The sequence below is a fragment of the Staurois parvus genome, unplaced genomic scaffold (assembly GCF_062004578.1).
Source record: "Staurois parvus isolate SC_StPar_1 unplaced genomic scaffold, SC_StPar_1.0 ptg000299l, whole genome shotgun sequence".
In the NCBI taxonomy this organism is placed as follows: Eukaryota; Metazoa; Chordata; class Amphibia; order Anura; family Ranidae; genus Staurois; species Staurois parvus.
The window spans coordinates 22,343,612-22,358,969 of NW_028318095.1; the positions used below are offsets into that span (position 1 = coordinate 22,343,612).

At 40.9% G+C, this 15,358-nt stretch overlaps 1 protein-coding gene across 1 annotated transcript in view; it reads left to right on the forward strand.

Moving 5' to 3' along the window:
• The window catches only part of TAOK1 (TAO kinase 1), a 181,160-nt gene that overhangs the window by 105,951 nt on the left and 59,851 nt on the right, over positions 1–15,358 (forward strand). Inside the window, exons 5-8 of the mRNA XM_089683020.1 lie at positions 4,635–4,736; positions 7,975–8,020; positions 8,451–8,547; positions 12,593–12,706. Coding sequence (XP_089539146.1) covers positions 4,635–4,736; positions 7,975–8,020; positions 8,451–8,547; positions 12,593–12,706 — 359 coding nt within the window. The remainder of the gene's footprint in view (positions 1–4,634; positions 4,737–7,974; positions 8,021–8,450; positions 8,548–12,592; positions 12,707–15,358) is intronic.

The window sequence follows — 15,358 nt, forward strand, 5'->3', positions numbered from 1 at the left end:
TCCTTGTGCTCGGTCATGAAGAAGGGGGTGTTCCATGCATGCTCCGAAATGCATGACTTCTGGTTTGTGTTCCATGCGGACAGCGTACATTCCAGCATTCCCAGAAGAGCGCTGGCCATTTTGGCATCACATCCTGAGCTCCCTCTGCAATTACTGGCTGGCACAGCGGGCTGACATACAGTGACAAGAGCTCCGCAGAGACGTGTATTTATTGAGCCTGTTGTTTTATCACTCTTGTAAGTGTTTTTAACCGTTCTTTATTAACCGTTCTTTATTAACCGTTATGCATTTACTGCACTTAGAAGCGCCTTCTCGTTCTCTTGTTTTCCCATTGAAGTCTATGGGAGGCGGTTTCACCTAGAAGTCTGTGTGGAAAGCAGTGTGTGTGAAAACTGGCGCCAGGACGCAATTTCTAGTCGCCATTGTGAGCTGGTGCCTGGGATTTGTCGAGGTCTGCCCTTCTGTGGTGGGTTATGGGGATAGAAGAGCAACCCTACAGTACTACATTGTATATCCCTATTTGTAAATTAACCCAACCCTTGGTTGAAAAGCTAGTGGTCTTTCAATGGAATCAAAGCACCCCAAACAGAGCACATTTTACAGTACATGATATCCTTACTGCATCCTGTTTTGGCATTGGTGCTTGTTTCACAGATCCCATCGGACTAGGCAAAACTCTTATAAGAAGGGTTTAGAGGAGGATAAAGCTTCACATGCTTATGATTTGGCAGAGCAGCTGGTACAGGGCTTTGAAGTATGTTTGCGATGCTGCACTGGACTCAGGAACCTCTTTTTCACTTTCAGCCTACACCTCTCTACTCTGGTTATTAGACTAACGTCTGGCCACTTTTAGACTCCTGGCCCAGGGGTTGTGGTTCCATTTCTGCCTGTGGAAGGGTTCAAAGGTTTCTACTTAAACTTTTTCACAGTGACCAAGAAGGGCAGAGTGGGACCTTTCCAGAGTCTTAGTGTTGAATGTTTTCATCAAAATCCAAGTTTATAATGGAATTGTTCTGTTGGGTAGTGGTGTCCCTGCATCAGGGGCACTTTCTGAGTTTTATATTTATTAAGGATGCATACCTGCATGTACCAATTTACCAGAGGCACTAGCTGATTTTGCGCTTAACAGTAGTTGAGACACATTTGCAGCCTTGCTCTTCGGTTTAGCCATGACGCCTTGGTTATTCACTGAGATATTGCTGTAAGTGTTAGTGGCCTTAAGGTCAAGACAGAAGCAGATTTATGAGGTACCTGGATGACCTCTTATTGCATGTGGCATCTTACATGCCTGATCTGCATCATTCAGACTCCTTCCATTGGAAAAACTACGAAAACTAAAACTTCAGATTCACCTGCAGCAAGATCTCATTTGGTTGTAAATTTGCTGCATGCCCCTTTTTGGTCGTGTAGTTGCGGTCTTCAAGGAGATTCCTTTTGCTCAGCACCTCAGCAACTCAGTACAGCACTAGATTCTGCAACACTGAGCAGGGAAATAGAGGTAAGTCCCCTGACAAAGTCATCTTTAGTTTGGTAGTTTTGCTGCCTCGTGCTGCTGAGAAGTCCTTTCTTCCTCTGCAATGGGAAAGTGTCGACAGATGCCAGCTTCCACAACTGAGGAGGAGTAATGGGTCTCTGGCCACCCAGGGTTCTTGTAGCCTGGAGGAGTCCCTGTTTTTCATCAGTGTGCTGATACTTTGAGTGATCAGATGGGCTCTGCTTTGCTGGACAAACCTCCTGGAGGGACATCCTGTACAGGGGCAGTCAGATAATGCCACAATGTTGGCATGTATAGACAATTTGGGTGTTGGTCAGGCTATAGTCCAAGAGCATAATGGCAGCAGTGGAAGTGTTGGGCAGAGAATCCCTTGCTGCCTTTGTCTGTAATACATATACCAGAGGGAGGAAATTGACAGCCGGGCTATCTTGGTTTTAAAAAAAGGGTCTGGAGTGGGCCCTTTTTATCTAGACGCTTTGCAACAAATCTACCTGCATTGGGGAATGCTAGATGTTTTACTTACCTTAATCAAAAGGTGAACAGGTTTGTAGCAAGATTGTAGAACCCTAGGGCAGATTGGTGACTATGGGATTGCTACACTCTTAATATGTGCTTACCTGTCAGGTAAGCACATATCGGCTACATCATCAGATAGAAGTCAAGGGCATTCTAAATGTCCCACTGTCAGTTTGCTTGTTGAATTACAATTGCTGAGGGACAGAGGGCTATCAGATGCAGTTGTCCACATTATGCTTAATGCCTGTAATGCCACCTCTTGTAAAGTTATCTGTGGTGAAAGTTCTTAAGTCTCCTTCATTGCTCATCGCGCGCGTGTGTTGTGTGTGTGTGTGTGTGTGTGTTGTGTGTGTTCCCCCCAGCATAGGGTGGAGTTGTGGTTGGCATTAAGCACTATTAACGGTCAGGTGTCTGTATTGGCAGTTTTATTTCCCCATCCTTTGGAACTTGTCTGCACCTTTATTCTGAGCATTATGCACATCACCCCTCCAGTTATGTCACCCCCTACCACCAGCAGGTCCTGCTGGACTCTCAAAAAGAGGCATTTCCAGCACCCATTATTGGTACGTAGTGTGTTGGAGCTGGTAGCGATGTCTTGCAAGCCTCCATTTTTGAATCTTCATAAGGATATGCTTGTCCTGCCACCCTAATATAAAAATTGCCTTAAATATTCTTTGGATATAGTTAGGGTGAATAGGGTGTACGGTATTTGAATGCTGCGTCTGAGTTTTGTATATCAGATTTCCTGTTCTGTAGTTGTAGAGGGCCACATAAGGACCTTGCAGCATTGACTACTACAGACTCATACTGGGCCCGGCAAAGTGTTGTTCAGGCATATTCTTGTAAGCACTGAGAACTACCATTTGCGCTCACAGCATATTCTTTGAGAGTGGTAAGTGCATACTGGACTTTCAGCCACAGGTTTCTTGGGGTTGTAATGTGGCCACTTTGTTCTTTGGTCAGCAACAGCTGATGCCAGTTTTGGGAGTTCTGCAGGCAGCACTCTAGTCTGTATAGTTATCTCTTGAGGCGTTTATTCTGGCTTTCTTTTCTTTTATTATTTTATCATTTTTTTCCGGGGATCTTGTGTACTTTAGCATATCCCAGTAGAACAGAGCTGTGTCCTCAAAATGAATGAAAGTGACGATTTAATTTTTCATACTTGTGTTCATTGGAGGACAGAGCGCACTCCCCTCTGGCTTTGACTTGCTTGTGTGTTAAAACATTTTGGGTTTTTTTCTACTTCTGTGTCATTTAACTGAGGTTGTTCCATATTGTAGGGGCTTTGGCCTCCAGCAGCATGAGTCTCTCCTGGGCTGGCTTGTTTTTATTTGTACCCAACATCCATTTCTGCAGTTGGCATTCTAACCAATAGGTGGTGCTCTAGAACAGAATTGTGTACTGCAGGGAACACAGTGAAAAGGATTTTCTAGGTGTACAAAATAAATCTGACTTTTTTTTTTTTTTGTGACCAAAGTGCTTTGTGCCATTTGGCCTAATACTCTTTCACACCCCATTTTTGGCATGGTGGGTTATCTACCAGGTATGGGAACATATACTTATTTATCCATCCTTTCAGCCACTGTGTATATGAACTTGGGTGACTGTAGGGTTTATATCCTTTTTGTGACCAGTCGTCATATAAGCCTAGATGTCCAGGCCAAAGCCGTGTTGGTTAACGTGACTGTAACTGTCAGTAGTTATACCTAAATATTTTTTACATTGTTTTAAATAATATATAAAGATTTATTTGATACTTTTAAACACTTGTAATCAAGAGCCATCAGCCTGGTTTCCCATTTTTATTGGGAACTTGAGCTGTCAGTGATAACCCAGCCTGATAGCTAACAGCAGTTCATAGCATCAGCTGCTAGCTGTAAAAGTTGGAATGTAGGTTAATGATCACTCAGCAGGGGGTATTGTGTAGTATAACACTAATCTATAATCTGCTTGTGAGATGCAGTTAAAGGGGACCTTCACCCTCCCCATCCAGTTTCTGCCATCAAGGGAACTTCTTATTTATTACAGTAATTATATAGCGCAGTCAATTTTCTGCAGTACTTTACATATGTATTATACATTCACATCAGTCCCTGTCCGCAAGGAGCTTACAATCTAACGTCCCGAACTACATTCATACATATACATACTAGGGCCATTTAACCTACCAGCATGTCTTTGGAGTGTGGGAAGACATCGGAGTACCCAGAGGAAACCCACGCAGGCACAAGTACAACATGCAAACTCAAAGCAGGTTGTGCTGTGGTTGAGATTCAAACCGTCAAACCTAGCACTGCCAAGCAGAAGTGCAACTACTTAGTCGTCTTTAATGTCCTCAAATGTTTTTTTCTTATTTGTAATGATTCTATTCTGGTTTGATGTACAAATCTCCAATTTGTCTTATATTAAAGTAAAACACTTCTCAGGTATTTAATATGTTTTGTCTTTTAATACCTTTTTACAAAGGCAACCTGTTTAAATTTCTGAAGAAATACTGTAGCCCTTTTTAGATGTTTTCCTCTTAAAATAGTTCTTTAGTGTGTGTGTGTGTGTTGTTTTCTTTATCACTTTTTTATACTGGTCATATGAAAGAGATTTTTTTTATATATATTTCCTTCTACAGAAATGGCAGGATATCATCAAAGAAGTGAAATTTCTTCAAAGGATAAAACATCCAAACAGTATAGAATATAAAGGCTGCTATTTGAGGGAGCATACAGCATGGGTAAGAATCATTTCACTCAAATACCACTGTGCCATTGTGTTATCACTGTATCTGCATGGTCTCAGTGGATCTTGATGTGTCTTTTGTGTGTTATTGGATATTTTACTCCAAACTGAGTATCTCTACAAACTATTGTGAATTCATATTTACTTCCCAGAAGCTCGCTAATACCAGAATATAAACAAAGTATTAGATTCCCCTACTATAATTTTAGGCTTCTTTTGATATGCGGTTACCTTTTCAAATTGCAAGTGATTTTTGACAAGTCATGTAGCCAGTCTAGTAGATAAAATTGTTTTCTTGTAGAACTGTTATTGCTTTGGGATGTTTATTCCCTGTCTGCTACTGTACGCTGTCACAGGCAAATTACACCCATTTACAGTTATTGTTAGCATGATTGAGCGCAGTTTTTCACAGCTTCTGCCAACATTGGTGTGAAGGAACCTAACCCCAATACCAATGTTGTCTTTCATTGGGGAAAAAAACAAAAAGTTATTCTTCCCTAACCAAAATATTAGCAGTTGAAATAAATTGCTGGACATTCCTATGCTATTAATGGTGGATAAAAGCAGCGCAAAAAATAAATTATATAATATCTCACTAGCAGAGAGAAAATATAGCACAAAATAGAATACTGTAAATATACACATATATTTAGTTCATTTGACATAAGTCCATCAACTGAAAAATTTAAATTGTGATGAAGTGCAAAGTCCTTATTGATCCACTGAAATCACCACGTAAACAACAAAACGATAATTGATTGATTGAAGTGCACTCAGATATCACCACGTGCTCCAGAGGAAAACCTCCCTCAATTCAGTAGCACTCACCAGATATCTTGGCCCATCCAAACCTGGTAGGCAGTAGCGCTTATGGTGAGTGTCAGCGTAGTACAGATCATCAATCAACAAGCCCTTCATCAGAGAATGATATGATGGCGGGACATCCTCCAAACTATTACACTCTGTAATCAAGGAAAGATGTAAAAGGAAACTCATGGAATGAATCCATTAAAAGCCGCTTATTGGGTAGAAAATATTGCACTCACATGAAAAAAATGAAAGCATGCCAAAATATCCACAATAACCGTTAAGGGTATCTGTATATCACATGAAGCGAGCGTCTCACTCGATCCTCCTCGCTGCATGCGAGTGATACGTCACTTCCAGCGGGGGATGTAAGGTGGATGCCTCATTACAGACTATGTCGTGCGGCTCGACCCTGACACGTGTTTCGTCACTTGACTTTATCAAAGCGGGTGAGACGCTCACTTCATGTGATATACAGATACCATTCTCGGTTATTGTGAATATTTTGGCATGCTTTCATTTATTTCATGCGAGTGCAATACTTTCTACACAATAAATGTTTTTTAATGGATTCATGCCATGAGTTTCCTTTTACATCTTTCCTTGATTACAGAGTGTAATAGTTTGGAGGATGTCCCGTCATCATATCATTCTCTAATTGATGAAGGGCTTGTTGATTGATGGTCTGTACTACGCTGACACTCGCCATAAGCGCTATTGCCTATCAGGTTTGGATAGGCCACGATATCTGGTGAGTGCTACTGAATTGGGGGAGGTTTTCCTCTGGAGCACGTGGTGATATCTGAGTGCACTTAATTATCGTTATGTTTTACGTGGTGATTTCGGTGTATCAGTAAGGACTTTGCTCTTCATCACAATTTTCATTTTTCAGTTGATGGACTTGTGTCAAATGATTAAAATATTTGTGTATATTTACAGCGTTTTATTTTGTGTTATATTTTCGCTCTGCGTGTGTGTGTGCGTGTGTGTGTGTGTGTGTTATATTTATTTTTTTTTTTTTTTGCGCTGCTTTTTTTCATCATTGGTTCATGAGGTGATTATTGCATTATTCACTATTAGGGCAGCTGCGTGCTTACACATTTTATGCACTCATTTATTGACTTAGGTGAGTGATTTATTATGTGTTTTTTTTCTTTTTTTATATATTTTTACATCTCATTTGCGCAGTGAATATACGGTTTATATATTGATTTTGAAAATTCCTATGCTATTGTTTAATAAATATAACTGGGGTTATTGTTTCTTGTAGGAAAAGCATGAAGTCTATTCTTTTTCTGTCATTGATTTTAATTTTACTACCTCATTTTGTTGGGATCGTGCTTTCTCATTTAGGAGATTGTTTGCTGCTAGAGATACATTTACTGATTGTACAGTACAGGCATCCGGCTTCTTTAAATCATTATGACTGGGTTATATGCAGCTACTTTCAGGTGACTGGACACTGGCAAAAAAGGCCACATGGACATCCCCATGTATAACCCCTGGCACTCCCAAATAGCCTCAGTCTTCTAGTGTCTGTAGATGATGAAACATTTTTTGTCTTTCTCTCTTTCTCTCTCTCAGCTATGTCTGCAGCCTCTGGATCTGTGGAACTCTTGGTAGCACCATGGAGCACTATACCCCAAACCCCGCCAACCTGTAATGTTTCTTTTGTACTGGATCCTGCGGTGCTCACCCCCCATTGGCATGCAGTGTAATGTGCAGTTAGCTGCAGGGTGCTTTATAGGTCAGAACTGTGGTATACCTGGTGCAAGGTCCCTACTGGGGCAGTTTATTTTTGTTTTTGCTTTTTTTTTTTTTTTTTTAAACTGTACCCTGGAAAATAGAATGGTGGCCATTGCATCAGACAACATTTGCACAGCTGTTTATCAAACTCATATTTTCAGGTCCACACACTACGATACAATGTAATCCCCAGTTTTTTTTATAAAACATAAAAGATGGAGTTGCCTCAAGTAAATGGGTACCAAACATTTTAAGATACAACTTTGGGCACAACTGTGAAATTGCTAGAAACTAGCATGCTTACAATTATTCATAGAGGATGCTTTAAAAGTCTTTATAGATCATCTGTTTAGAGTTAACCGTGAATTGTGGCCCTAGAATTACATCTCTCACTCCGATATTTTGCGGCGATAACCTCACATGTGTGGCACTGTCGCAGATTGTTTCACTAACTCTTGCTCAGCCTTTAGGCTCCCTTGAGCTTGGTAGTATATTTGTTTAGGTCACTAGTACCCTCTTGATGGTTGCCCCCATTCTGACTTTGTCTTCTTGTGGTCATTTAGCTTGACCATCAGCAACGTCCTTCCTTTCAGTGTGAAAGTAGCCTTAAGCAGCAGTTTGTTGATCTGTGTTGTATAATATTTTGCAAAACGTTAATACTTATATTCTTCTCTTCATAGCTGGTCATGGAATATTGCTTAGGATCTGCATCAGACTTATTAGAAGGTAATTCCTAAATTGACGTAAATGAAACTTATAATGTTTTAAAAGTTCATTTCTTATGCTCAGAATATATGTCACTATGCTTTCGATGTTTGTGTGCTAAGAGTGTGCTCCCAGCGCAAACACTGAGCTGAAAGATAGGTCTTGGGCTGGAGTAAAGATCAGTAGTCTGCGGAGTCACCAATCTTTATTAGAAACATAGAAATTAAACTTTAGAAAATTGGTGCTGGTGTGTTTTTATATTTTATTTTTCTTTTATCTACAAATTCTATAGAAGGAAACTGTAATTTACTAGCACTTGATCCATATGAGTTAAGACATCAAAGCCGCCTATTCTTGGTACCAGTCAGAGTGATAAATGTTAGTAATTTAACCTTAAAGGTTACAGGTTGTTGGGTATATGCTGTTTTAATATTTAATGCTCTTCTTTCAGTACACAAAAAGCCATTGCAAGAAAATGAAATTGCCGCAATTACACATGGAGCACTGCAGGGATTAGCTTATTTGCATTCTCATAATTTAATCCATCGGTGAGTGTATTATAAATTTTAATATAGGGTGTTGTTTAAAGTATATGTACATATGAGTAAAGTTTTTCTCACATTTGTATTTACAATTTTCAATTAACGTTAAATGTTTTTTGTAGAGAATCAACTTGTACTGTCTGCCACAAGGCTTTATGCAGTGTACTTAATTGGCATCATGTCCAAAGTCATTTGCTGGTAAAATGTGTTTGCTCAATAATAAAAACTACAATAATTTAAGGCATAGGAAGATTTTAACTAGGTTTTTTTAGCAAGTGCAGTGGTCAGTACGTGTACAGTGGCCAGCATGGATACTTTCCAGGTTTGAGGTATGTTGTCAAGTCCTTTTTAAAATGCGAAATTCATAGTTTGTGAAGCATTGAGGCTTATTTACTAAAGGAGTTTTAAAAGATCATCACGCAGTAAATTGTGTGAATATTTACTTCAGTTATCCAGTCATGTGAAAACCACATTCCTGTTTACTTATTTCATCTGATTGAATAACTGAAGTAAATATTCACACATTTGACTTTTGTACATTGGCCCAATTGTGCATCATTTTGTAAGGAAAACATTTGCTGACCTCGCTTAGTAACTGTCAGTGGCCTTCCTAGTTCTGTTCCAGCAACCTCCCCATAGGTGGGTACCGTTTCTTACGGACAGTGTCTAAATTGCCCCTGCTACATAAAAAATAAAACATTAAGGCTCAGCCAGTGTTCCATGGACCCCTATGGTTCCTGCAGAGGTTTCTAAAGGTTCCTTGAGCAATTTCTGCCTCCCAGATAAGTTCCTAATAAATCTTTTTAGCTTTCTGTAAGGGGTAATTCTTCCGATTGTCCACAAGTGTAAGTAGCATTCTTCCCACTGACTGTCAGACTAATGTATCATGAGTTGTAAATATAGTCATTTTTAGCTGGGGTTCCCTGAGACCCTGAGAATGTTGTTTCAAGGGTTCCTTTGTGTTTAAAAGGTTGAGAGAGGGTTATAAGTTTGAAGTCTTGAAGCTTGAATCTGAATTTGTTATAGTTATTTCTCTTTTATAACTTTCAAAATAATTAACTAGTCTAGGCTAAACTCCAGTCAAAAATTTAAAAACACAATTAAAATACATATGTTTTTGATCCAGGAATCCTAGAGAGGTCCTGGACCTCAGTGAAGTTATGTGATAGAGCCTGGTCTAGAACCCACCTTGTGATTGAACAATTGAGGAGTAGCAGCACACTGATAGGGTTCTCTTTTTGCATTCCTCTTCTTCTGTAAATATGTTAACTGTCTTAAAGAAACCTCTTATTAGAAAAACATGTACAGACTTCTGCATCTGCAAATTCTAAGTGTTGGAATCAGTAACCTGCAGCCTTGCAGATAAGGACTTATGACTTCTATAAAACTGTCCTAATCTGCACACTTGTTTTCCATCAGTGATCAAGTGTTGATGGCAGTGTGTCGGTATAACCGTTTGGCAAATATGGTTTTTATATGGAGGTCAGCCAGAGTTTTTAGGCAGGTTGCCTTTTAAAGTGCAGCTGACTGACTCAACTGTCCCTCCTACTTCCATTTTGGGGGCTGCTGTGCAGAAGATTGCAGAAGACTTGTCTAAAGACAATTCTAGGTTCTTGTGCTAGTTCCATTACAATGTACTTTTATTACATTTTAACAAAGCTGCTGAAATGTCCTGAAAAATAGCCTACATTTTTTGAAACTGAATTCAAAATGTGAAGCTTTGCTATGCTATAAGGAACATGTAGAAGTGATAATTGTGTCTAAGCAGTACCTTGAAAATGCACCTTTTTGTTTTGAATTCCTTCTGGGAAAAAAGTGAAATTCCTGGTAAGTGAGGTAGCTGTATATCTACAGTAAAAGATCCAAGGGATTGCTACCTCAACACCTTTCTCATGAGATTTGGAGTAATATTTGGTGATGCCACTACTGTGCTTCTCACTGTTCCCCTTGCTGAAAGCTCTGCTTTGAAAAGACAAATACCCTGATTCTACCAAGATGGCTTCCTCCACACAGGCACAGCAAGTCCAGAACAAGGCATGGTAAGTCAGTAATGCAGAAAAGAGCCACTGCAGGGAGACCGCAGGCAATGTTGAGGACCAGTCCTTTGTCCTCTTCCTGCCTTTTCTGTATTTCAATGGTTTTATTAATTTGTAACAGTTTAACACAGGAGCAACAAATCGCACCCATGCAGGGGCTATCAATTGCACATAAAAAATTAGAAAATTAGAAAAATCAGTGCTCTAACACCAACAGCGCAAAGTTGCACCTACGCAGGGGCTATTAATGGCACTTAAATAACAAAACAGTATAACACTGATAGTAAATCAAACTAAAGGCAGTTATCCACTGCCACACCAAAAACAAACAGCAACAAAAAAAAAAAGAGAAGAAAGGCGGAGTACAACAGAAAAAAAGACAACAAAACCAAGAGCAGGGATCCAAGAACACCAATGCCGAACAACATCACATCCCCAGACTAGCCAGGGGGAGCGTGGGAAAGGCATATTGCGACCACGGCTCCCATATTTTCAAGAATTTATGTTGGGAGTCGTTGCAGATACTCAACATCTGTTCATTGAGCATCATAGCGGTCATACGGTCCCGCACCCCTTGAAGAGGGACAAACGGGCTCTCCCAGGCCTGAGCAATTTTTCTAGTGGCCGACAAAAACAAATAGGAAGCCAACTTCTGCTGACGAGCCAAGAGGCCCGGTATGGGACAATGAAGCAAAGCATACCAAGCATCCCGAAGCAGTCTCGGGCATGACCACCAGATATGCAATACTTCACCACGATGACCACAACCCCGAAAGCATCGATGACTGCAGGCAGGGTTCGCCTGGGCCAAATGAGCCGGAACCCAATACCAGCGAAACAATACTTTGTATGCCGCCTCCAGCGTGGTCGTATTAAATGAACATTTAGCTATAAGCGACCAGGCCCTATTCCAGTCCTCCAGATCCACATCTGCCCCCAGGTCGCGCTCCCACTGAACAACATATGAAAGAGAAGTATGCGTTGTGTGCCTGTTCAAAGCTGCATAAAGAAGGGAAATAAGGCCCGGGGCGCCTGGGCGCTTTGGCAAAGCAATTCAAAGGCAGATTTCTCGTACAGGAAAGCAGAAGTGCCCTGTAATCAGATCAGCCAGTGCCTCAATTGAAGGTAATGAAAAAATTCCGCCGGTGGAACATGCTGTGACTCCCGAAGAAAATTCCAGGTAGGGAAGGACCAAGAAGTCAAAAAGTGTCATACCTGCGAAAAACCATTGGCCACCCACCAAGAAAACGCCCTTGGTTGATCTAAACCCGGTAGGAAGAGATCGTTGTTAGTAATTGGGAGCAAAGGCAAGAAAGGTGACATCAGGCCACTGGAGTAACTTACCGAATCCCACACTTGTATGCCATGGAACAAAATCGGACTCGTGCCGTAGGGCACAGGCAGGGGTAAGCCATAGAAGCATCAATGCTCCCAATAGGGGCACAATTAGGTAGTTCCAGCAGGACTCCAAGAGGAACGTCTGAGGAAGCATGCAACATAGATAGCAGGGCAATCTGGCTTGCCTGATAATACTTAGATACATTCGGTACCCCAAGACCACCCTAAAGTCTATGAACAAAAAGCTTAGTTCTGGAAACTCCTGGGGCGTTTATCGGCCCAGATAAAAACGCATAATCTTCGCCTGAATCAACCAAAGAAATTGAGGAGTAACCTGCACTGGGAGGGTGTGAAAATAGTATAACAATTTCGGCAAGATGGTCATTTTCACTGAATTAAGCTGTCCTATCCAAGACAGGTGTGGAAATTGCCAAGAATGCATAAGAGAAGACACAGAGAGAAGCAATGGATAATAATTTGCAGCAAACAATGAGTCATAGGTGGGGGTCAAGCGAATGCCTAGGTAAAACCCTTCCTGCCTTTTCTAAGCATAGCTTCAAAAGTTCAATTACTCTTTAATAATTTTGAGCTGTTCTGTCTCATAAAATAATTAGCATGAACATTTATTTACTTAGCTTGTCATATGTTCTAACATATTTTGTATTTTTTCCTTTAAGAGATATCAAGGCGGGCAACATCCTTCTCACAGAGCCGGGCCAAGTGAAACTTGCTGACTTTGGGTCTGCTTCTATAGCATCTCCAGCCAATTCATTTGTGGGGACACCATATTGGTAAGGATGTGTTTTTGTTTTTTCGCTGCCTGTTGTATACCTCCACTTGTAGTTATACTTTGGGCAGTGTCTTTCTGTTCAGATATTTTTGTTGCTATAGAAACTGGATCTGAAATGTCTGAAAGTATTAGCTGACTACATGTCATAGAATTTTCACTCCTAATGGAGCACTGATAATTGGTATGAGCAATTCAGGCCAAAGCATATATGTATACATGTCTAGACTTTTCCCCAGCAAAAACTTCATTGAAAATTAATTTTAGCACAGCAAATACAGAAAATCAATAAAATCCAGTAAAATATGAATACACAATGAAAAATACAGAGAGAGAAGACAGAAGAAAAGGATTTAAACTCCTGTGTTTTTGAAGAAGAATGTAGCCTTTAATGTATGTATACGTGTGAGGTGTATCTTTAGCTAGCTAAGAAACCACTGGGCATCTACCCACAGTACTTTTACTTCACGCAGTGGTGCGATCCTGTGACCGATGTGTCCGTTTGACACAGCGGATTATGGCACTGTGAGTGGCTGGGGTATCATGTGGTTGCTATGACCAGTCAGAGCGATGACATGATATTTATGTAAGCAAACTGTCATGAATGGTTTTCATTCATAAACAGCTTGTTTACCTGTTTTTTTTAAACAGTAATGGAAACCCTTCATCTTTTGCGCCAGTTTATGTTGAGCATAATGAGTAGTGTAGACAATTTCAGCAGCTCACAACTCAAATGAACCACATGAATACAAGACTACAACTGTATAAGGAGCGCCAAGGAATGCAGGTCTACAATATAACAAAATTGTCCACGAAGGAGTTAAAAGTAAAAGAAAAGTACATTTATTGGTGTCCATAAAATGTCTTGAAGGGTTAACAGAGTAAACCTTGTTATGGGCAGCCCATGTCCTGGTTATCATGGAGTGTGGTCCCCTGCAGAAATGTAGAGCTGGCTGGGCTCATATGTGGTTTGTGGGGACACCGGTATGACTGGTCGGATGTCGCTGTCGCACCAGAGGTTCATCATGTATGTGGCAGAAAGCTGGCATGTGTAACTTATGATGCGGGCAATGGAAGAAATCACCAATAGTAGACACCAGCTCACACTCAAGAGACAGAAACAAATGGAGCTCTGAACCGGATGTGACGTCACTGTCCTGTCAAGAGGCCTGCCCGAACGTCTGAGTTTAGGATAAATGGGCATCTGAACACACAGTCTGAACGGTGCACTGCACAAGAGAAGAAGTAAAATTCACCGGTTGCTTGGACAGCTACATGTTTCGGGGCACACCCCTTCTTCAGGTATCTGACTGAAACCGGCACATAATGTTTTAGAAGGAGCCAGGGGATGGGTCATCTACAGAACCATTTAGGTACTGATCCCTACAGCTCACTGATCATTAAAATATATAAATAGAAGGACCTAAAAGGTACCTGAAAATCCCCTTGGGACTTTAGCGACAGTAAAAATAGAAGAAGAATCTAAAAGACCAATTGTCAATTTTTGTTCGTATGAGGAATTTTTGGCCGAAAGGTCTATAAAACCTGGTAATGGTTCAACAGCAATTGCACATATTTATCTATCTATCTATCTATCCAGTCGTATCTGACCCTTGGCGATTGCATGGACCGTCACTCGTAAGCGACTTTTTCCATGAATTCTCTTAGCAATTATTTTACAGGGTAGGTTGCCAGGTCTTTCCCCAACCCCTACCATGCAGGAAATCCCTCATGGCCAGGGATGAAACTAGGACAATTTAGACAGTAACCAATTAACCTACCAGCATGTCTTTTGGAGTGTGGGAGGAAACCGGAGTACCCGGAGGAAACCCACGTGAACACAGGGAGAACATGCAGACTCCATGCAGGAGGCGCCATGGTTGGGAATTGAACCCATGACCCAATTACTGCAAGACAGAAGTGCTAACCACTAAGCCACTGTGCCGCCCCTGCACATATTATACAAAGCACTACATATTCAACATTTACCCTTGTGGAATACACATACACCGATACAAAAAGATATCTTGATTGATAGCGGTGTGGTCTTCCAATAACTCCCAACTTGTTTTTTTAACAAAGTTCCTTCTTCAGGGGTACAGATGGGTATAGTAGTGAATCAAAATCTGTGTCGGTATAACCATATCCAATACTGGTAAAAACAACCCACAGAGAGAGGGGAAAACAGGGCCGATGTCCACCTAGAATCGCCAGTTCAACAGCAGCCCCTCAGTTCGCCACACAACTACAAAGGTCCTAAAGAGCCACCACGTGGATACCTGACCAGTCTGCTAGGTGTGGAGGAATAGTTGTCAGTATTGGCAAGTGTCCCACCAAGTAAAGTTTACTCTGCGGGACACTTGCCAATACTGATAACTATTCCTCCACACCTTTTACTTGGCGGGTCTCTTGCCAACTCTGACAACTATTCCTCCACACGTAGCAGACTAGCAAGGTATCCACGACACTGTACTGCATGTAAAAAAAACTAATTTAATTTCCTAATCTTCAAAAAAATTGTGACAAAAATTTACAACTTCAAAAACTTGCCATGCCTCTTACTAAATACCTTGGCCTGTCTGCTTTCCAAAAAAAAGGGGGTCTTTTGGAGTCATATGTGCTGTCCTGGCATTTTAGCGTCTCAAGAAATGAGATC